The sequence below is a fragment of the Nerophis lumbriciformis genome, linkage group LG22, assembly GCF_033978685.3.
Source record: "Nerophis lumbriciformis linkage group LG22, RoL_Nlum_v2.1, whole genome shotgun sequence".
Classification (NCBI taxonomy): Eukaryota; Metazoa; Chordata; class Actinopteri; order Syngnathiformes; family Syngnathidae; genus Nerophis; species Nerophis lumbriciformis.
Genome location: NC_084569.2, coordinates 17,597,625 through 17,619,369, shown reverse-complemented (window position 1 = coordinate 17,619,369; position 21,745 = coordinate 17,597,625). Strand labels below are relative to the sequence as shown.

The following is a 21,745-nucleotide window of genomic DNA, read 5'->3' as shown; positions in this document are numbered from 1 at the left end:
TTCACCCGAGTGTCCAAAACATGAGGCCGCAAATCCGATGACACAACTACAAAGTCGATCATGGATCTGCGGCTTAGGGTGTCCTGGTGCCAAGTGCACAAATGGACACCCTTATGTTTGAACATGGTGTTTGATATGGACAATCTGACGAGCACAAAAGTCCAATAACAAAACACCACTCGGGTTCATATCCGGGCGGCCATTCTTCCCAATCACGCCTCTCCAGGTTTCACTGTCGTTGCCAACATGAGCGTTGAAGTCCCCCATTAGGACAAGGGAATCACCCGGGTGAGGACTTTCCAGTACTCCCTCGAGTGTATCCAAAAAGGGTGGGTACTCTGAACTGCTGTTTGGTGCGTAAACACAAACAACAGTCAGGACCCGCCCCCCACCCGAAGGCGGAGGGAGGCTACCCTCTCGTCCACTGGGTTGAACTCCAACGTACAGGCTTTGAGCCGGGTGGCAACAAAAATTGCTACCCCAGCTCGCCGCCTCTCACTGCGTGCAACGCCAGTGTGGAAGAGAGTCCAGCCACTCTTGAGAGAACTGGTTCTAGAGCCCCTGCTGTGCATCAAGGTGAGTCCGACTATATACAGCCGTAACTTCTCTACCTCGCGCACTAGCTCAGGCTCCTTCCCCCCCAGAGAGGTGACGTTCCACGTCCCAAGAGCTAGCTTATGTAGCCGAGGATCAGATCGCCAAGTGCCCTGCCTTTGGCTTCCGCCCAGCTCACAATGCACCCGACCTCGATGGCCCCTCCCATGAGTGGTGAGCCCATTGGAGGGGTGACCTACGTTGCCTCTTCGGGCCGGGCCCCATGGGAACAGGCCCGTCCACCAGGCGCTCGCCATCGTGCCCCATCTCCGGGCCTGGCTCCACAGGGGGTCCCGGTGACCCGCATCCGGGCGAGGGAAATCTGAGTCCATGTTGTTGTAGTTCCATAGAAGTCTTCGAGCTGCTCTTTGTCTGATCCCTCACCTAGGACCTATTTGTCTTGGAAGACCCTACCAGGGGGCATGAAAGCTCCCGGACAACATAGCTCCTATGATCATTGGGACACGCAAACTCCTCTACCACGGTACGGTGGCAGCTCAGAGAAGTGCCTATGACAGTTCCACGCTGGAAATCACTGAGCGGCACATTTTTTCACAAATGTTTGTAGAAACACTCTCCATGCCTACATGTTTGATTTTATACACCTGTGGCTGGGCTAAGTGATTAGGACACCTGATTCTGATGGATCGGTGGCCAAATACTTTTGGCAATATAGTGTATTTTTAAGTGTGTGTGAAAGGTCGATAACCGTAAAATGCATACAATATTCTTATAAATCATAAAATACATTTTGCCGAAATTCACCAACAGCGGGAGGGTCCGAAACCTAACTTATGCGGTAGATGAGGGAAGACTACATAAAAGAAACAGCTTTTATGAAATATCTTATGTGCATAGAAAGTGATTCTCAACGCTCACACAAATGAATAGAGGATAGCCTCCTACTCTTTTAGAATTTTAGAGCCTCCTATCCCGAACCAGTCTCTTGTCTTTACATTATCAACAGATAATGATTGTGCTGTATAAAATACAAATTTTTCATTTGTCACATCGTAGGGGGTGAAGAAAACCTTACAGAGAAACTCACAAAAGATGCCAAAAAGCAAATTGATGTTGCCATATCAACGTTTACAAGCATTAGAAATCAGTTTATTCAGGGAAACATCCAAATCAAGCTGCTCAAAATCATTTTGGAAAATAAAGCCGCTTTCAAGGATCTACTGAATCTTGGTAAGAGCCATTTTTGTGCAAGTTTTCTTAATACGTGACAAAGAGATACTGACATGCAGTGTTAACGTGTCACCACCAGATTGTCTTTCAGAGAATGAACAGCACAAAGATACTAGTAAAATGGTTCAGCTGCTGGAGTATAGAGATTCTGAAGTTAAGGGTGTTTACACTGAGAAGGAGAAAGTGGACGCCATGTTAACAATGATCCACAGTCTTGACGAGCATGTGATAGGTAGGAGTTCAATGTGATGAAATATGTCTCATTATATCCTTTTATCATCTCAGTTGACGTCACAGACTTGTACCCTTTTATCCTTTCAGTTGACGTCAAAGACGTGGATGACAGACGCCGTGTCGACATTGATGCAATGCTCCTGGACCATTTCATGCAGGTTCACAAATTTGACCAACTTTCATCCACGACGGCTGGTGTTGTCACTTACTTCAAAGTGGATCAAGACACCAGAGACATGCCAGATGTCTTGTTCAAGTTCAAAGACAGTTATATATTTAAAATTTGTTGGCGGGAACAGGCCAAACTCCTGTCCAATAAAGAAATGGAGCACAACAGTTGTGTTGAAGATGCGGTCGCACGCAAAAAGCTGACACTGGATGTGCTACATGCTGACATTTTTGAGCCTTGCTTTGCTAATTACAAAGACATCTACACACGTTTGAAGAATGGCAGTATAAAGATAAAGGAGGTGAACCATCTTTTCAGCGATTATAAGGGCAAGTACGATGATCTCAAAAGGGACTTGGACAATATGTGCGAAGTTGACAAGTCGTCAGAGAAACAGTGGATCCACAGCAGGCTTCAACAGATCGAGCAATATCACGAGCTCCATCGTGCTGTGGCTTCAGCTGAGGTCATCATGGAAGTCAAAGATGCGCTTGGTCTTCAAGGAGACTTCAGATTACTGGAGACACTCGTGAACGTTGTAAGTGTCTTTTTTTTTAGCCAAACATGTCCATGAAGTTTGAAAAATCTAAAAGGTCTTACAGCGGAACTTCAAAGGTCCAACGCAGTCCGTTTTGTTCTGATTACCTCGAAGTAACTAAACTGTCATAGTAAAATTTAACTGACATTGTAAGTGTAAAATGGATGGATGGATGGACATTTGACACAAGATTGGGAGGAGTGGCTCTGGAGTGTTTCACCTGAAACATTCCGGTCCCAGCTTTGCTGGATGCTCTTTCACACAGGTGCCAACTTATCTCTGTTGTGGTTCTAATAATTCCTCAGAAGCTAAAAAATTGCCCCTGTCAACTTCAATCCCAATCTGTGTCTGTGCTTTTCACACAGAACACTGTCACAAAAAAATTGGGAAAGAAGCAAGCTTTTAATTGCAATGTGAAAGGGGTTGAAGAATAAATGTACTCACTTTTTGATGGACTGTGCGTTGAATAGGTGCAGCCGTATGAAGCACCGCGGCATTCAACTTTAGAGGTTCCGCTGTATCACCAGTAGCACAAGGAAGGTTTACCTTTATAGTGATGACTAATACTGCGACATTGTTTGCTTCAGAGCCATGCAGACTTTCAAAATGAGGAGCTGCAACGGATCGACAATGACTTAATAGGGACAAAGAAGGATCTGGTAGACATCACAGAGTCTCGCAAACGTTGCTTAAAGGAGCTGGGACAGAGGGGCCTCTTTCTAAAATGGGTACAAGATGCTCTGAAAGGTAACACTATTTCTAATCATGTTTTAGAAGCGTATCAGTTTCAAACCATCTTATTAACAATAACTTATTTCAGATCTAAATGAGTTGAAGGTGTTTGTTGACCTGGCTTCCATCTCTGCGGGAGAGAACGACATGGAGGTGGATCGTGTGGCTTGCTTTCATGACGCAGTTCTTGGCTACTCTTCCATTCTGTACGAACTCCAACCAGACTCCGGGTTTCAGGCCTTCAAAGATGTTTTAAGGAAACTCTGGAGAGCTTTGGACAACGACAACAACCTTCCCAAAAAATTGGTAATGTAAAAAATGATGACACAAGCATATGTTTATATTGATAGGGAATTATGTTACGATTATCAAGATGTAGCCATTGGGTAATTCCCCTACAAAATATAATTTAAATTTTTTTTTTAGTGTGACAGTGCTCGCCATTTGGATTGGTTGAAAACAGTAAAAGACAGTCACGGGTCAGTGGAGCTGTCTTCTCTCTCTCTGGCATCAGCCATCAACAGTAATGGTGTTTACCGAATTGGTGCCCAAAAAGGAAAAAGGGTAAATAACAAATTGGAGGCTTAAATTTATCACAGGGTTGTTGACAATCATGGATTGGCTTTATGGAATGCTACAAAGATATGTGTGAAGCACCTTTTCATGTTTCTCCGACATTCAGGTGAGTCTTGACACCACCTTGAAACTTGAGATTCTGGAAGACCATGATGAAGAGCCCGAGATGCGCTGCTATTCTCTTGAAGATGTGCGGGATCTGCAGAACAAATTGATGCTCATGTCTGGGAAAGGTGATCAAGGACAGAGGGAAGTGAATTACTTTGCAGAGGTAAGTCTAAATAACTTCCTTCACGGAGACGTTTTTGTGACAAAAATGTCGTACCATACATTTTGCTACGATGCGAAGTGATTTGGAAGTGGTTGATACATCACAGTATGATATTTTGAGCGAAGATACAGTAATACTGTACAGTGCTGTGCTTTTTAAAATTGTAGAAAAACTGAGTGAAAAAATACTTTGCAATTTGAGGCCTCGCCAGACCTCAAAGTTTAAGTGTGCACGGTAACTTAAATGTTGCCCATTGTTCACAATCATTATGAAAGACATGACGATGGATGTTATTTACTTATTTTTTCGCATTCTAAATATTAAATTAATGTAATCAAAAGTTTGCTTAATATGGAGCCTATGAGAGCCGCACAATTCCGTCTATAAAACCCTTAAAAAAACATCCAAACAATTCCATTGAGATTTTATATACATTATATAAGTATATATGTAATGTAGTAATGGGCACATTTAAAATGACTCTTAATATTTACGCGTTTTGATCATTTTAAGCATACGCGGCACATTAATTTCAAAGTGCCAAAGTGTCCCATTTTGTCGGAATACCTACTCAGACTACTTCTCTCCAGGTGAGATGCATGATTTATGATCTACAATAAACTTCCAAGGAGCAAGGATGCGCAAAAGCAGCAGACCACTCGATGATGTAAACATAGGGACACGGTAGTGATCACTTGGCCATGATAAATAGTTTATCTGCGTTAGCGTTTCTAACAAAAATATCGCTATACTTGGTTAATATACAAGTCACGATATGTAAATGGAGTATTGATGGCGGTTTTTGAATGGTCATTTATTGGATTTTATGGGCGAAAGAGAGGCCCTTCCATTAGCTTCGCTGTAACAGACTTTTATTTACGGTTATTTACAAGATAGAATGCATTGAAAATAATCCATAATCCATGTGTCATGTCTTTCATAATGATTTTAACGATAGGCATAATTCACCCAAAAAAGTGTAGTTCCCCTTCAAAGAGGGACAGCACTTTTGGGGAATTTTGCAGATCATTCACAATCCCTATGTGAGACAAGAGCACATGTGCATTTCTTATTTTAATGCATTGTAAATCGTGAATACAAGCTGGCAATAGGTGACTAACAATGCAGGTAATGGAGGGGTAATCGATTCCGCCTATGAATCGCCTCCATCATTATTTTATGTACATGCTGTAAGTATGTATGTAATGTAGTAACAGGCACATTTATATTAATATGTAATATTTACAATATTTTGGTCTTATTAGGCATTATTACAGTGGCGCATGGATTTCACAGAGTGCATCACAACCTTTGCCACCATGGCAGCCTTGAGGATTTTGTGATTAATATGCAGGTCATGACATGGAAATGGAGTATTGTTGGCGGTTTGTGAATGGTCATTTATTGGATTTTATGGGTGAAAGAGAGGCCCTTCCATTAGCTTCGCTGTAACAGACTTTTATTTACGGTTATTTACAAGATAGAATGCATTGAAAATAATCCATAATCCATGTGTCATGTCTTTCATAATGATTTTAACGATAGGCATAATTCACCCAAAAAAGTGTAGTTCCCCTTCAAAGAGGGACAGCACTTTTGGGGAATTTTGCAGATCATTCACAATCCCTATGTGAGACAAGAGCACATGTGCATTTCTTATTTTAATGCATTGTAAATTGTGAATACAAGCTGGCAATAGGTGACTAACAATGCAGGTAATGGAGGGGTAATCGATTCCGCCTATGAATCGCCTCCATCATTATTTTATGTACATGCTGTAAGTATGTATGTAATGTAGTAACAGGCACATTTATATTAATATGTAATATTTACAATATTTTGGTCTTATTAGGCATTATTACAGTGGCGCATGGATTTCACAGAGTGCATCACAACCTTTGCCACCATGGCAGCCTTGAGGATTTTGTGATTAATATGCAGGTCATGACATGGAAATGGAGTATTGTTGGCGGTTTGTTTTTTAGAGAACCGAATAAGCGGAATATATAAAATCCCCATTAGCTACATTGTTAACCACCTCATGCTTGCGTATTTTTGCGATTTTGAATACCCGAAACAGACAAAAACATATATGTGCTTGTCTCACATATGGATTGTTAATGATAGGCAACATTTCCCAAAACTTGCAGTTTCCCTTTTAAGGGCTCATATCATGATTTTTTTTCCTACATTTGGAACGCTTCTTTGTGGTATATATTAGTGGTCCGCAACCACTGGTCTGAGCTGCTCGCAGGGCTGGTTTTAACATTGTTAGCACCTGTGCTTGGCTCACACATGTCCTTTTTAGTTCTCTCTCCCTCTTTTTGCACGCTTCTATTTGCGGATTTAAGCCACTATGGTAGTAGTTAAAAAAATCATATTACAGTATCTGTTTTAGCCCACATTTCATGTTTTGTTCATATTCAGTTAGCTTGACAGTGTAAGTATTGTAGTTATGATAACAAGCACGATGTGCTGCATGTGACATGATTAATAGTATAGTGACTCACTCGATGGACAGTTGTCCGTTTTGGTCCAGCTGGTCAGGGAAGTTTTCTTCCTGTTGATTTTGGGTAAGCACGCCCTTTTTCAGCATAGCTTGGCTCCAGTGTCAAGTTACGCTGGTCCTCACTCTCTCGGCTTCCGTTTGCTTCAACGTTTCTCCCTCTCTTCATGCTCGCTTCTATAACCAGCAGTTCATCCTCCGTATATTCAGGTTCAAAAACGTAAGGTTGGGAATCCTCATGTTCCAAAATATAGTCATCTTCGTCATCTATTAAGAAGTCTACCATGATTGGAACACACTCACGTTTGTTGCTGAAAGTAGGAAGTGTGTTTCTATGGAAACCCAAATAAATGTACTGAGGAAATAAGTGACCAAAATACAGTAAATATTGTAAATTTTACATATATATATATATATATATATACCGTATTTTTCGGACTATAAGTCGACGTTTTTTTCATAGTTTGGCCGTGGGTGCGACGTATACTCCGGAGCGACTTATGTGTGAAATTATTAACATATTACCGTAAAATATCAAATAATATTATTTATCTCATTCGCGTGAGCGACGACGCAAATGTCTGCAATCGTCACACACACGTCAGCAATCGTCACTCACACGCCAACCAATAAGAATTCGGCGGGGGCGGGTCATGGCAGAAGTGCATTGTGAGTTTTGGAATGCTAACTGCTATATGCTACTGCCGGAGCTATTAAAATGGATCACATCAACAATCGCGGTAACTTATAAAAATTGAGAAGGGCTGAACTAAAATGGCACCGAAAAGGAAATCATATACTGCAGATTACAAGCTGGACGTAGTGAAATATGCACCAGAAAACGGCGATTGAGCAGCAGAAAGAAAGGACGCTAGCAGGGCGCACACCAGGAGTGACACCGAGGTGGAAGATTTCATGGGATTTAGCAATCGGGAGTGACAGATTGTTTGGTAAACGTATAGCATGTTCTATATGTTATAGTTATTTCAATGACTCTTGCTATGATGTGTTGGTTAACATACCAGACACGTTCTCAGTTGGTTATTATATCATATAACGTACACTTATTCAGCCTGTTGTTCACTATTCTTTATTTATTTTAAATTGCCTTTCAAATGTCTGTTCTTGGTGTTGGATTTTATCAAATAAATTTCCTCCAAAAATGCGACTTATACTCCAGTGCGACGTATATATGTTTTTTTTCTTCTTTATTGTGCATTTTCGGCCGGTGCGACGTATACTCCGGAGCGACTTATAGTCCGAAAAATACGGTATATAGTGTGTATATATGTATATATATGTGTATATATGTATGTATATGTGTATATATATATATATATATATATATATATATATATATATATATATATATATATATATATATATATATATATTGTCATGATCCGTTACCCGGATCATGGCATGATTTATGTTGGTTATGTGTCTGTTTTAGTCTGTTTCCTGGGTGCACACTCTTTCCCTGTTTACTGTTGGTTTCCATGGGCACTGATTCTCCTCACCTGTCTTAGTTTTGCAATTAGTGTTCCCACCAGGTGTTTTGGCTAATCACTCCCCTTTATAGTTTCCTGTCACCCAGCAGTAGTTGCTGGGTCAATGTTTGCTTTATGCAACATTTACGTTCCCCTGGTTTTCTCCTTGCTTTTTAGATTATTCTGCCATCCAGCATTCCCCGTTTTTCACCCTTGGTGACATTTTGGTTTTTGTTTAGCTCCACGCTTGCTAGCGTCCTTTGTTTTGTAATTTTGATCCTGCCTTAAAATAATTAAAAATAACTTAAATCTTACCTGCACGCCGCTCCTGCTTGTCTTCTGCCTTGGAAGGAACACGACAATCTCAACCATGCTTTGAAGACGTAACAGATTGACCCAGCCAGACAAAGTGTTCCTGTCCAACAAGGACAAGCAAGACATCCTCCTGGAGCTCAGAGCGGAAGCCCGGCCATGGGAGTGCGAGGACGAAGTGGAGCTGTCAGAAGAAGACCTTCCGGCCGACGCCATGGTAGCATGGGGGCAGCTTATGGCGAAGTTGACGGAAGCAGAGACCCGCTTCCTCTCCCACTCTCAAGCCACCCGGACGTCGTCCACTCCATCTGGTACGCGAACGCTCGGGCAGCGGGCCAGCTCAGCGCAGGCGCAGAAGGGGTACAACACGGACACTTTGCCCTCAACTTTGTCTGCCAGGCTCTTCCCGTGCGGCTTCTCCTCCCCTCAGACACCACCTGCTGGCAACTGTCCAGAAAGGCGCCAGCGGCGCACACGCACAAGGCCAGCTTCCAGGCTTCCTAGAGCCCACCCGCCCGTGCCCTCTGCTCCCGCCGAACTCTCACAAGCGCTCCCCCCACCAGCTCCATCTAGCATCTGGAATCTGCTTCCTGAGAGGGGGGGGGGGGGGGGGGGGGGGGGGGCAGTGCTGGTAGCGTGTCAGCGGAGCAAGCAGACCTCATTCCACTGAGGTTGCTGCCTGCCTCTCCTCCAGCGGGGGCGCTGTCTGCTTCGGCCCTACTTCCTGCTCCAGTGCCACAAAGCAAGTTGGACCCGCCAGAGAAGTACAGCGCAGAGTGGGTGGACGAATGGTACCAAGGGGTGCTGAAGGAACTGGAGAGGGAGGAACAGTCCTGTTCTGTCCTGCAGCCACCTACCGCTCTGGCCCCGCCTTTCACGTCTGAGCCGCCCACTCCTCTGGCTCCTCCCACGCCGACAGCCCGGACGCCTGCCACTCTGACGCCACCATCAACCCTGGTGGTCCTGCAAACGCCATACTCTCCACCTCCTGCTCCATCGCGGCAAAGCACACGAGACCCCGCAGAGACCGACCAAGTAAAAAGGGCATTGCACCAACAGGCCAAACAACTTGGACAACAGGAGGAACAGTTTGGCGTTCTTGGGGCTTGCGTCAACGCCATGGCGGAACGCCAAGACGCCCGCCTTGATGCTTCGGAGAGACAGCTGAGAAGTATACTCACCGCGCTGCAGATGATGATTCCCCCTACGGCCAACCCAGCAGTCCAGCTGAGACATCCACCAACCGCAGATACTCCGTTGCCTGATTCGCCTTTGGCTCCGCCCACGCCGACAGACGAGCTGCCTGCTCCGCCTCTGGCTCCGCCCACGCCGACAGACGAGCCGCCTGCTCCGCCTCTGGCTCCGCCCACGCCGACAGACGAGCCGCCTGCTCCGCCTCTGGCTCCGCCCACGCCGACAGACGAGCCGCCTGCTCCGCCTCTGGCTCCGCCCACGCCGACGGCGACGCTGCCTCCTGCTTCCACGGCGACGACGCCTCCTGCTTCCACGGCGACGACGCCTCCCGCGCCTGCCTCGCCTACGACGTACCCACCTCCTCGTGTCCGGCGGGCCGCACCTCGGCGCCGCCCACCTCCTCGTGTCCGGCGGGCCGCACCTCGGCGAAGCCCACCTCCTCGTGTCCGGCGGGCCGCACCACGGCGCCGCCCACCTCGTCGTTTCTGGACTTTTCATGCACGCCTTTGGCGCCAACAGCAGCGACACCCCAGACTTGGGTACAGGACTCAAACACTGCTGAGGTTCTGGCGCCAGTCTCGTCCGCCTCCTCAACGGCCACAGACATGGCCATTCCGAGGTCGCCCGCCTCGACGATTGCGGCGACAGTCTACCCGCCGCCGCCACCTGACTTGTCCCCGGTGGCTTCGGGGACACATGGCCTGGTGGCCCACCGCCAAGTACTCCCTCCGCCCTCCCGTGACTTTTGACTTTCTGTTTTTTTTTTTGTAGGGGAGGGGTTTCTAGTTTGGGACGTCTGGGATCCGTCCCTTAAGGGGGGGGTTATGTCATGTTTCTGTTTTAGTCTCTTTCCCTGTTTACTGTTGGTTTCCATGGGCACTGATTCTCCTCACCTGTCTTAGTTTTGCAATTAGTGTTCCCACCAGGTGTTTTGGCTAATCACTCCCCTTTATAGTTTCCTGTCACCCAGCAGTAGTTGCTGGGTCAATGTTTGCTTTATGCAACATTTACGTTCCCCTGGTTTTCTCCTCGCTTTTTAGATTATTCTGCCGTCCAGCATTCCCCGTTTTTCACCCGCTCCTGCTTGTCTTCTGCCTTGGAAGGAACACGACAATCTCAGCCATGCTTCGAAGACGTAACATATATATATATATATATATATATATATATATATATATATATATATGTTATTTAATATTTATGTTATTTAATATTTTTCGTAATTGTGTACTGACATTAATTAATATGCAGTACGGTTAAAGAAGGGATTGTGATGTTATGGTTCAGTGTGTTCAGTGTGTAGTGTTTGCGGCCTTCGCTGGCTTTCTTTACCAAAACAAGTGTCTACTATGGTGTTTGCCATGCCAACCAAATTCATCAATCAAAATGTATTTATTTATCCTTAATTCCAAGTGTCTCAAAAGGCTTCACAAACTCATAACGACATCACTTGATCCAAACCGATAACCGAACAAGGAAAAATTCAAAAGACTCCAGCTGGGTAAAGAGAAGAAACCTTGATAAGGGGCCGCACATGTAGGGACCCCCCTTCCAGGGTGATCGGCTACAATGGATGTCGTGGGTATATTCATTCATTGAGTTTGAATATAGGAAAATAAAACACTGGATTTAAAGAATGAATCAAATCAAATAAATTGCACTTAAAAGTTATTGAATTAAATATAATATCAATAATACAAATGATAATATCAATATTGTTTACATGTGTTCTGCGTGTTGATTGGCTGGGAGGCCGTAAAAGGTGGATGTAAACGGAGAATTAGGAGAACATTTGAGTAAGACAGTTCTGTTTGTGCCTTAACTGTTTATTTGGCATCAATTACGGTTTACAGTAGTTGGATTGTAACAATCTCCGTTAAGAGCTGATAAACCTCTGATAATGGCTCGAGTCAAGTCAATATTTATTTAAGTGATTATTTTACGTACCACTACATGGAGCCTGTGTACCACAGTTTGAGAATCATTGTAATAGATAATGTGGGAGTCCAGTCCATAGGGAAGCCAACAGATAGTCATACTTGGGTCAGCTAGCACTTCATCCAGACTAGTACCTCTCCGGAAATGATCCATAATGATCCAGAGGAGACAGAGAAGAAAAGCAGCAGATCAGATTGTCTAAAAAAGGTGTCTATCTAAAAGCTAGCGTTTATAAATGTATTTTGAAGCTTTTTTAGAGCTCTGAGGGTCACAAGTAAGCTGGCATTTTTGGAATACAGATTTCAGGACAAAATATATGGCACAATACAATAAGGCACGAAAAGATGGTGCTAGACTGTTTAGTTTTTTGTACCTAAGTAACCAACCTTAAAGGGGAACTGCAGTTTTTTGGGGGAATTTCGTTCACAATCCTTACGAGAGACAAGAGCAAGTTGCATAGATTTGCTGTGGGTAGAGGATGCTGAAGCAGAGCACAATTGTGCATGCGCGCAGCTTAGAGAGAACATTGATGTCCAGTAGTGAGAAGGTGTAAAAGTACCTTGTAGGTTGCTGCAACTTGCAACAAACTTTTAAACGATTGGGGAAAAGGGATGCTTTTAACACACTTTCTTTCATTTGCAGGTGTTTGCTGGTGTTCAAAGACTATCTGAGGCTTTCATTGCCCTCTACGCTGCTGGAAACCCTCTCTTTAGACACTGGGAGGCCGAAATCCACTGCTGCGCCAGTGAGAGAAACAGTATTGTGATGGACTTCAACCTAGGCAACCTTTTCAATCGTGTCGCCGTTGAAGGCAACATTGAGGAGTGTTTGCCTGAGCTTTGCAGGAAAATGGAGAAATGCCTGGACTTTTGGATGGATTTTGTGGACAAACAGAGATCACAGCATTACTATTTAAACTACTTTACAGCTGAACAGGTTGTCTACCTATCCAACAACCTGTCACTTCAACATGTGGGACGTGTAGAGGATCAAGTGCTAATGATGCTGTCCTTTGTGAAGTCAAAATGCACAGTCTCAGACTTAAAAAATATCTGGCATGAATTCCAAAATGAAATCCTAGCGCAGCCACAAGAACAAAATGAAGAAATTGAGTTCCAGACCTTTGTTGTAGTAGCAGGTTGCGAGATGGGAATCTCTGACCTGAAAAGAGAATCGGATACTGTGTCATATCTTGTGGAACAAACAAATGGATTGAAAAGTTTTGATCAGATATGGAATGCTTACATGAAAGACATGAAACAATTTCTTCCACACATTCTTGATCTAAAAAGTCTTGGAAGACTGCTGGAAATATTGGCTGACAAGGACAATGGGGGTGGGAATATTTCTGAAAAGAAATTAATTAATAGGGAGTCCCCTATAGGCCTGGCAGCTGGAAATCCAAGCCTCATTGTTTGTCCTCACAAAGAGGTATTGACTTCTTGCATCTCTATTTATATGGCCAGCGAAAGTGATCCGCTCCCAACTTACGATGAGGTCCTGTTGTGCAACTCATCGACAACGTATGAACAGGTGGAGCTATTCCTCAGACGTTGTTTTATGGCAGGTTGCAGGGGGAAGAAAATATACTGTCTTCTGTATGGGGATATGCTTACATATGACGTGAGCTCTAAAGTTGAGAAGTTTTTTCAATGCAAGAAATTACAGTGCATGAAAGACTATAGACTTGTTATCCTTTGCAGCTCAGAAAGAGAACATACCTACCTTCCAACAGCCTTCAGTCAGTACAGGTTGCACATAGTTCCTCAAGAACCACTGGCCAACGTAAAAGAGTATCTCCATCGGCATTATGTGGTCCCAGCAGATCAATGTAGCGCAGCAGCTGTATTCAAAGATCGCCTCTGTATTGGTACAGTCTCCTCGGCAAGGGCTGGTGTTGGTGAGTTTATATCTTCATTGATATTTATTAATTGAGGAAAAATATCAAAATCCAATTGCTCCTGTTTGTTTTAATTTCAGGTAAATCCCTTTACATTCAGAGGCTTTATGAAACCCTGAAAGACTCAGTTGAAAATCCATCAATGATGAAATGCATTCGCTTGATTGAACCAAGTATTGATGAGAACACCATTCTTAAGTCTCTTTTGGACATCCGTGCAAAGAAGAAACTCATTGTGTTTCATTTTGATATTACATCATCGGTAAGAAGAACTTTTATTGAGAACTTAAAACGAAATGATTTAATGTGTTCATCAAATGCATATTTCCATTTAGTGAAGTTGTGTATTTTGTGCATTTCTTCTCGCTGATGGTGTTGCCATTCTTAATCAGTATTTCCTCTGTTTTTAAAGGTACAGAAAGGAATCCATGAGTTTCTTTTTAAGTTGCTCTTTCTGCGTTACCTAATGGACTCTGAGGGAAACATGTGGAAGTGCAGTGACAAGCATTTATATGTCATTGAGTTCTTGGAACAAACTGTCGAGCAAAACAGAAATCCTTCCGGTCAGGTAAGAGTTCTGAGAACTAACATTGTCATCTAATTCTGCCAGTTTGCTTATCCTAGGCTTTTCTGTGTTTTCTGTCTAGACGAAAACCCCAAAAAGCTCATTCACTGATGTGTTTCCAAATATTTTCTGCCGACCACCTAAAGAGGTACTGAAACTGATAATGGAGCCGCAGGAAGATCCCAATGTGAGCAGTGACAACCCACTAATGGATGACAAAGTGTTCAGGAGCTCAGCCTTCCAGCGACCTTACCAGTATCTCATACGGTTTCATAACCGCAGCGATCTTGACAAGTTCAGGTATACGGTCATTCAGGGGCCTAACAAAGTCTGTCACAGGGAAGCTGAGGGATCACATGTAGATTGTCTTCAGATGCTTCTCGTGTACTGTGGCATTAGAGACCCATCCTGGGCAGAACTAAGACATTTTTCTCAGTTTCTCAATACGCAGCTGAAAGACTGTGAGTCATCACATTTCTGTGATGTAAACTTAACAGGTGATATCCTTACTGGATTCAAAACATTTGTGGTGGATTTTATGATTCTGATGGCCAAGGACTTTGCCACTTCATCACTCAGTATCTCCGACCAGAGCTCCAGGACAGCACAAATGGACCTTAACTATGACCCAGAGGAAGATATTGCCCCCTTTTTAATCAGAAAGAGATGGGAAACAGAACCACACCCATACATCTTCTTTAATGATGACCATATGTCCATGACCTTCATTGGTTTCCATCTTAAACCCAATGAACAGAAGGCAGTTGATGCTTTTGATCCCAGATCTAAAAGAGTCATTAAAAAAAATGTCATGTCACTGGCATTGTTTCAAGGCCTTCGGCTTCAGGGAGTTCCTTTCAACACAGACTTTGATAAATTATCCAGAAGTGAGAAAATACAAAGAATCTGCAATGTTCTTGGAATCCAGAGTCATTTCGACCCTGATGAAACATATGAGCTTACAACTGACAACATAATGAAGATTCTGGCAATCCATATGCGTTTCAGGTGTGGCATCCCTGTCATCATTATGGGAGAGACAGGATGTGGTAAAACAAGGCTCATCAAATATCTTTGTGAATTAAAAAGGAGGACCATTGCGTCTGAAAACATGAAACTGGTCAAAGTGCATGGAGGGACAACATCAGAAATGATTTACACAAAAATAAGAGAAGCAGAAGACATTGCTTCCATCAACAAACAAAACCATGGATTGGACTCAATTCTTTTCTTTGATGAGGCTAACACCACTGAGGACATTAGCAGTATCAAGGAAGTACTCTGTGACAAGACAGTCAAAGGAGAACATTTAGTACCTCATACTGGACTGCAGATCATTGCAGCATGCAATCCTTACCGTAAGCACACAGTAAATATGATCAACAGGTTGGAATCAGCCGGTCTTGGGTACAGAGTCCGAGCTGAGAAAACTGATGAAAAGCTAGGATCTATTCCTCTCCGACAATTAGTCTACAGAGTTCAAGCGCTGCCACCAAGCATGATTCCTCTGGTGTGGGACTTTGGTCAGTTAAATGATAACACAGAGAAGATATACATTGAGCAGATTGTGAAGAGAGTAGTGGAAAGCAGAAACATTGCTCAGGGTTACTTCAAATGGATAACTCAGGCACTTTCTGCCTCACAGAAATACATGCGCTCAATGAAAGATGAATGTAGCTTTGTCAGCCTGAGAGACGTGGAACGTTGCATGCAGACCTTTGTTTGGTTCTATGACAACCATGCTCGTTTTTTTGCAGAGCTTGAAAAGTATGTTACTGATCAAAAGCGGGACCAACAACAAGAACAAGATCAGAGAGTGCCAAAGGAGCCAGATTCAATAATATGGTCTCTCGTCATGGCCTTAGGAGTGTGCTACCATGCCTGCCTTGAACATAAAGACAATTACAGACAATGTGTCAGCAAAAGCCTACCAAGAGAGTACAGTGCAGCAAAAATTAGACAAGTCATCACAATTATGCAGGATTTACTCCTCAGTGGCGTACCAATGGCTGACACCATTGCAAGAAATGGTGCACTCAAAGAGAATGTTTTTATGATGGTTCTCTGCATTGAACTTAGGATTCCGCTTTTTTTAGTTGGGAAACCTGGAAGTTCAAAATCTCTATCGAAAACACTGGTGGCAGATGCAATGCAAGGCCAAGCTGCGCACTCTGACCTCTTCAAAAGGCTGAAGCAAATTCATTTGGTTTCGTTCCAGTGTAGCCCCCTCTCTACACCAGAGGGAATCATTAATACATTCAGACAATGTGGACGATTTCAGGAAGGAAAGAATCTTGATGAATACGTTTCGGTCGTTGTTCTTGATGAGATTGGGCTTGCTGAAGACTCCCCAAAGATGCCTCTTAAAACCCTTCACCCACTGCTTGAAGAAGGATGCATTGATGACAAGCCACTGCCACACAAAAAGGTTGGCTTTATTGGCATTTCCAACTGGGCGTTAGATCCTGCAAAGATGAACAGAGGCATATTTGTGTCTCGTGGCGACCCTGACGAGCGCGAACTGATTGAAAGTGCAAAAGGGATATGCTCATCTGATGTGATGGTTTTAGAGAAGGTGAGAAAATTGTTTCGACCTTTTGCAAAAGCTTACCTGGAAATCTGCCATGAACAAGGCAATGGATTTTTCGGCCTGCGGGACTATTACAGCCTGATTAAAATGATTTATGCAGCAGCCAAAATATCGCAACAAAAGCCCACTTGTGAGGAGGTCATTAAGGCAGTCTTGAGAAATTTTAGTGGCAAAAATGACGTTGATGCAGTGTCTGTTTTTACCAGAAGACTTCCAGTTGCACCTAAATTGGAGAACATCAATGCCATTGAGTTTGTGAGCGAGAACATTCAGGCAGTTGGACAAGAGGAAGAATGCCGCTACTTGCTAGTGCTCACAAAAAATTTTGCAGCACTTCAGATCTTGCAACAAACCTTCTTTTCAGAGTGTGGGCAGCCAGAAATAATCTTTGGATCCAGCTTTCCAAAAGACCAAGAATATGCTCAAATCTGCCGCAACATCAACAGAGTAAAGATCTGCATGGAAACAGGCCAAACGGTTGTGCTTCTGAACTTACAGAACCTCTACGAAAGTCTCTATGATGCCCTCAACCAATATTATGTCTACTTGGGAGGACAAAAATATGTGGACCTTGGCCTTGGAACTCACCGCGTCAAATGTAGAGTGCACAAAGACTTCCGACTAATTGTCATAGAAGAAAGAGAGGTGGTCTATGAACAGTTCCCGATACCTCTCATCAATAGGCTGGAGAAACATTACCTAGACATTCACACTGTTCTGAAAACTCCACAGAAGAAGATGGTTGAGGAGTTGAAGAACTGGGTCAGGAGCTTTGTGACAGTCAGAGGACCTCATTTTGATGTGAATCAGCCATACAAGTACCTTCCATCAGACGTCTTCATTGGCTACCATTCAGACACCTGTGCTTCTGTGGTTCATCAAGTGATCAAGACGCAGGAGGACAATTGTGAAATCTCAGAAGTCGAATGCAGCATTCTCAATGAGGCTAAACTCGTCTTGCTTAGATGTGCCACACCAGATTCAGTAGTGCGGTTGGACTGCACAGATCTCTCCAAAGTGGAGATTGAAGACCTTGCACAGGTCTACTTTCAAAAGCAGAAAAACGGCTGCCTGGCTGACTTCATATCTTCCCATACAAGACAGGATATCCATAGCTTTTGCGCCTTCACAGAGGTACAGTAATACCAGTGCCAAATAAATTACACAGCTCCCACACCTCATAAGCCTAATTGACTGGTGTTTTAAACCACAGGTTACAACATTCTCCAGACTTCTCACTGCATCTGACTTGAAGCCGTTGGAGAAAATGTTGCAAAGTGTTGTGGAGCTCCTCTCGCTCGAGCAGTTTGAAACAGAACAATCCTTCCTGAAAAAAATCAGGTTTGTTGATAACAGAGGGTTTCTTTTATATTTCCAAATGGCTCTCTGTCACAGCTCATCCATGTTGGATAATTGCACACACCAATCCTGAAAATATTGTTGTGTTAAATTCTGCAGGGGTTTGGACACACCCTTTCTCAAAGTGTGTGTCCAAACACACATCCTTCATTTATTTAATTAGCCTGGAATTTTTTTAACTACAGCATTCACCAACATTTTTTCATGTTGTCTTGTTCTAGAAAACAATACTGTATTGTATTTCTTCCCAAAAAAAATTGTAGAAACGTCCTCACGGTTGACAAACAGAGCCATGGTGAACCCTGCATCAAGATCATCCTCATTCAGAGTGATTTTACTGAGGCAACCCATGGTGCCAATCTCATTGCCTCTGCAAAGTAAGAGTGCATCACTTCGTTTTGGCATACAAGAAATGATTCAACAATAATAAGCTTTTCTGCCCAATTGCAGGTATTCATCCATGAATGAAATAAACAAAATTACTCCAGAGAGTTTGGGCTGCAGGGTCTTCATCTACTTTATCACCAGGCTACGAAGAATTGAAGGAGGGACTTCCTATGTTGGATTTCATGGCGGTATGATCACCATTAGTTAATTTGTGTTTTTGACTATCTCAAGAGTAATTTGGGGAAATCTTAATGTTGGCAGGCCACTGGACTTCGGTGCACATTGATGACCTCCGACAGTCAAAGGACATTGTTTCAGACATTAAAACCTTGCAAAACATGACCATTAGTCAGATGTTTGAAACAAAAATGGCTGGAACTGAAGGCAAGAGATTATTACATTGGTTTTGAATAAATATTATTAAAATGTTTCTTATGTGTTACTAACAGAAACAAAACAAAAAATATTTTCACAGATATGGAGTTGGACGATGTTTACGAGGAGGAAGCTGAGCTGAGAAACGATGTGAGTAAGCACAGCTTCACTTCTCAACCTGAATTTTCTTGATTGTTTTATTTTTAGTAGGACATTGTGTACAAGTAAACATCCTGCAATTCATGTATGCCCAGCTTAACTTGCAGCTTTTTCTTTACCATTTTGTTCTCTTTCTGCAGTACGAAGATGACATGACTCTGGACATGGACACAACAGAGTTGGTGCGTAGCTGTGTGCAGAGTGCAGTAGGCATGCTAAGGGACTGGGAAGAAAGTGGTTTCCGTAGCACTCAACGAGTTGACACTCTTCTGAAGCTTCTCAGTGACCGTGACGAAGTAGCAGGTATTGTAGTGTTGAATAGTTTGTAATCACTATTTCATCCTTGGTGCCATCGGTGCCCGTCACGCCTCCTTGCTCTCGGCAGGTGTCTTTTTGCAAATTGTAAAGAGGCGTCTTCACTCAATGCTAGCGAGTACCAGCACTTTCACAGCTGCTACAGGCAACTGGGTTGTCAAGGTGGCTTCTAATATTGACGCCTTACAGGAAGGAGGTACATTCAGGTGAGTTGTACTCCTTTTGCAGTACAATATTTCTCTTGACTCTTGATGATTTAACCAATTTGGTGGCTATTACAGGCTCACTTTATGGAAGCGTATTCAGGCTGTGGTCATCCCCAACTTGGCTCAACTGGTTTCAATCATCGACACCGACCAAAACCTGGACATCTTAATGAATAGAGACTGTAGTCATTCTGTCAAGAGGCTGTGGTTAGAGATCTTTGGCGATGAGAAATTGCTGGAAATTCCACAGCCGATGCTCAAGTAAGTAGTAGCGCTAAAACACTTTGCACAAAAGTGACAGTATTTTTTTTTAAACATACAGTATTACATGAAATAGTGGCTATCAGCTTGCAAAAAGTACGTAGTTGGAATTGGACTTCCATTATTTGTTTATACAGAAACATTCAGGAGTCTGTTGCTGAACTGTTGAAATGAACTCTTTAAACTATTATTCAGGAAATTCAAACAGTCTCAGATCCATAAAGAGTGGACGTGTTAAAGATGTGGAGTTTTCTCCCTCCTTTCTTGTCCTGGTCGAGATCCTTGGTGGTGTAATGGTACATGCTTTTGCCTTCCACAGCAGAGTGTATGGTTCAATTCCTGGCTAGGGTTGCATCAGGAAAGGCATACGCTGTAAAAACTATGTTAACACAATTGACTCGCTGTGGTGACTCCTGACAGGGAAAGGCCAAAATTGATTTTTTTTCCTGTTGACGCTTCGCTACACAACATTTAATTTTTATGTTACAGATCTCTACGCCCCTTATTAATTTTTCCCATTCTGCTTCATTTCTTGCAATTTATCTGCATTTCTCCATTATAGTCCATTTTATTTTGATCAAGACTCAATCACTTAACATAAATGGCAATATTTCGATTATCTTGTACCGTAATAGAATTCCAATAAAGCGTTAAAGTATGCCCTCCAATACCCTATTTGCAGAAAAGTGGTATGGATGTTATTTCAAATGTAACTTCTCTTTTTGCATATGGCACAATCATCTCACTGACTTTCTTCTCAAACAGCTCAGAGATGAGAACGATTCTTGTACGAAACCACTTGACCCAAGGCAGGGATTTGAGCTTGTGCATGCCTTTCAGCGGGATGATCAAGGACTACATAGAGGAGCTCTGGGTTCATGCGCTTCAAAATGAAGGTGACCATTGGTACCATTACACAAAGAGATCAGGAGTCATATTTCTTTGACATTTTACTTAAAAATTCATTATTTTGTTAGGTCACACTCAACAAGGATTTAATGAATTCTTTTCGAGGACACCACTAGGGCAATACATTGCGAAGGCCACCCCAGAGATGCAGTCAGAGTTTTTCCAGCGCTACCTACAGGATTTTGTCTCTTTGACAATGAATGTGACCTGTCAGAAAGAACTACAGGTTTATTTATTTGCAATATAAATGTTTTTAAAACCACAAATGTTTCTAATAGTGTGTGTGTACATTCATTTAAATTCCACTCCTTTTTAGCTCTTGAGTGGTGCATTAAACAGCTGCATCAACGAGCTGCGCTTGCAGCTCTCTGCCGGAGACACAGTTCTGTCGCTTCCATGGATCCATGCTGCATATCATGGGTTCAAAAACCGACTGCAGAACCTCTGCAGAATGGGCCGCCTCGAACCCCAGGTGACTGACAACCTCTTGGAGAATCCTTATTTCAGCAATGGAGTTGAGCTGGTAAGTGTAAAACCTTCTTCTCCACTGTTTGTATTTATTTAGGAATGTATATTTTGTGTTTAATGCATGTCCTGTATTCAAGGTTCTTGACTTGTATGCTGCCCTGGCATGCCTGGAATACCTGGAGCCCGGACTCTTAGAGTCAGATGCCGATAAACAAGCCTGGCTCAGACGAGTAAAAAACCTAAAGGTTCCAATTGAGCTGGTCTGCTCAGAAGACAGTGTGAGACGTTATCGAGAGAAGAGCAAGGATATTGTCTGCAGTGTCCAGTAAGCCAAGATGAAATGAAAGTACAATGGTGCCTTGGTTTTCGTTATTAATCCGTTCCCAAGAGTTCAGTTAAAATTGGAATCGTATTAAAACCGGAAAAAATGTTTCCCAGTAAGAAACAATGTAAATAAAATTAATCCGTTCTAACATTTTAAAATCTCTTACTTTAGTTGAAAAATG

General features: G+C 43.0%; 1 protein-coding gene across 1 annotated transcript in view; it reads left to right on the top strand.

The window, feature by feature from the left end:
* The window catches only part of LOC133615132 (E3 ubiquitin-protein ligase rnf213-alpha-like), a 108,710-nt gene that overhangs the window by 47,890 nt on the left and 39,075 nt on the right, over positions 1 to 21,745 (top strand). Inside the window, exons 18-40 of the mRNA XM_061973493.2 lie at positions 1,612 to 1,785; positions 1,865 to 2,017; positions 2,107 to 2,726; positions 3,314 to 3,473; positions 3,547 to 3,764; positions 3,885 to 4,022; positions 4,141 to 4,305; positions 12,388 to 13,645; positions 13,726 to 13,907; positions 14,058 to 14,213; positions 14,293 to 17,934; positions 18,014 to 18,141; positions 18,423 to 18,536; positions 18,610 to 18,734; positions 18,808 to 18,930; positions 19,022 to 19,071; positions 19,221 to 19,383; positions 19,466 to 19,601; positions 19,677 to 19,862; positions 20,628 to 20,758; positions 20,840 to 20,997; positions 21,088 to 21,294; positions 21,377 to 21,564. Of these exons, the coding sequence (XP_061829477.1) occupies positions 1,612 to 1,785; positions 1,865 to 2,017; positions 2,107 to 2,726; positions 3,314 to 3,473; positions 3,547 to 3,764; positions 3,885 to 4,022; positions 4,141 to 4,305; positions 12,388 to 13,645; positions 13,726 to 13,907; positions 14,058 to 14,213; positions 14,293 to 17,934; positions 18,014 to 18,141; positions 18,423 to 18,536; positions 18,610 to 18,734; positions 18,808 to 18,930; positions 19,022 to 19,071; positions 19,221 to 19,383; positions 19,466 to 19,601; positions 19,677 to 19,862; positions 20,628 to 20,758; positions 20,840 to 20,997; positions 21,088 to 21,294; positions 21,377 to 21,564 (8,575 nt within the window). The remainder of the gene's footprint in view (positions 1 to 1,611; positions 1,786 to 1,864; positions 2,018 to 2,106; positions 2,727 to 3,313; positions 3,474 to 3,546; positions 3,765 to 3,884; positions 4,023 to 4,140; positions 4,306 to 12,387; positions 13,646 to 13,725; positions 13,908 to 14,057; positions 14,214 to 14,292; positions 17,935 to 18,013; positions 18,142 to 18,422; positions 18,537 to 18,609; positions 18,735 to 18,807; positions 18,931 to 19,021; positions 19,072 to 19,220; positions 19,384 to 19,465; positions 19,602 to 19,676; positions 19,863 to 20,627; positions 20,759 to 20,839; positions 20,998 to 21,087; positions 21,295 to 21,376; positions 21,565 to 21,745) is intronic.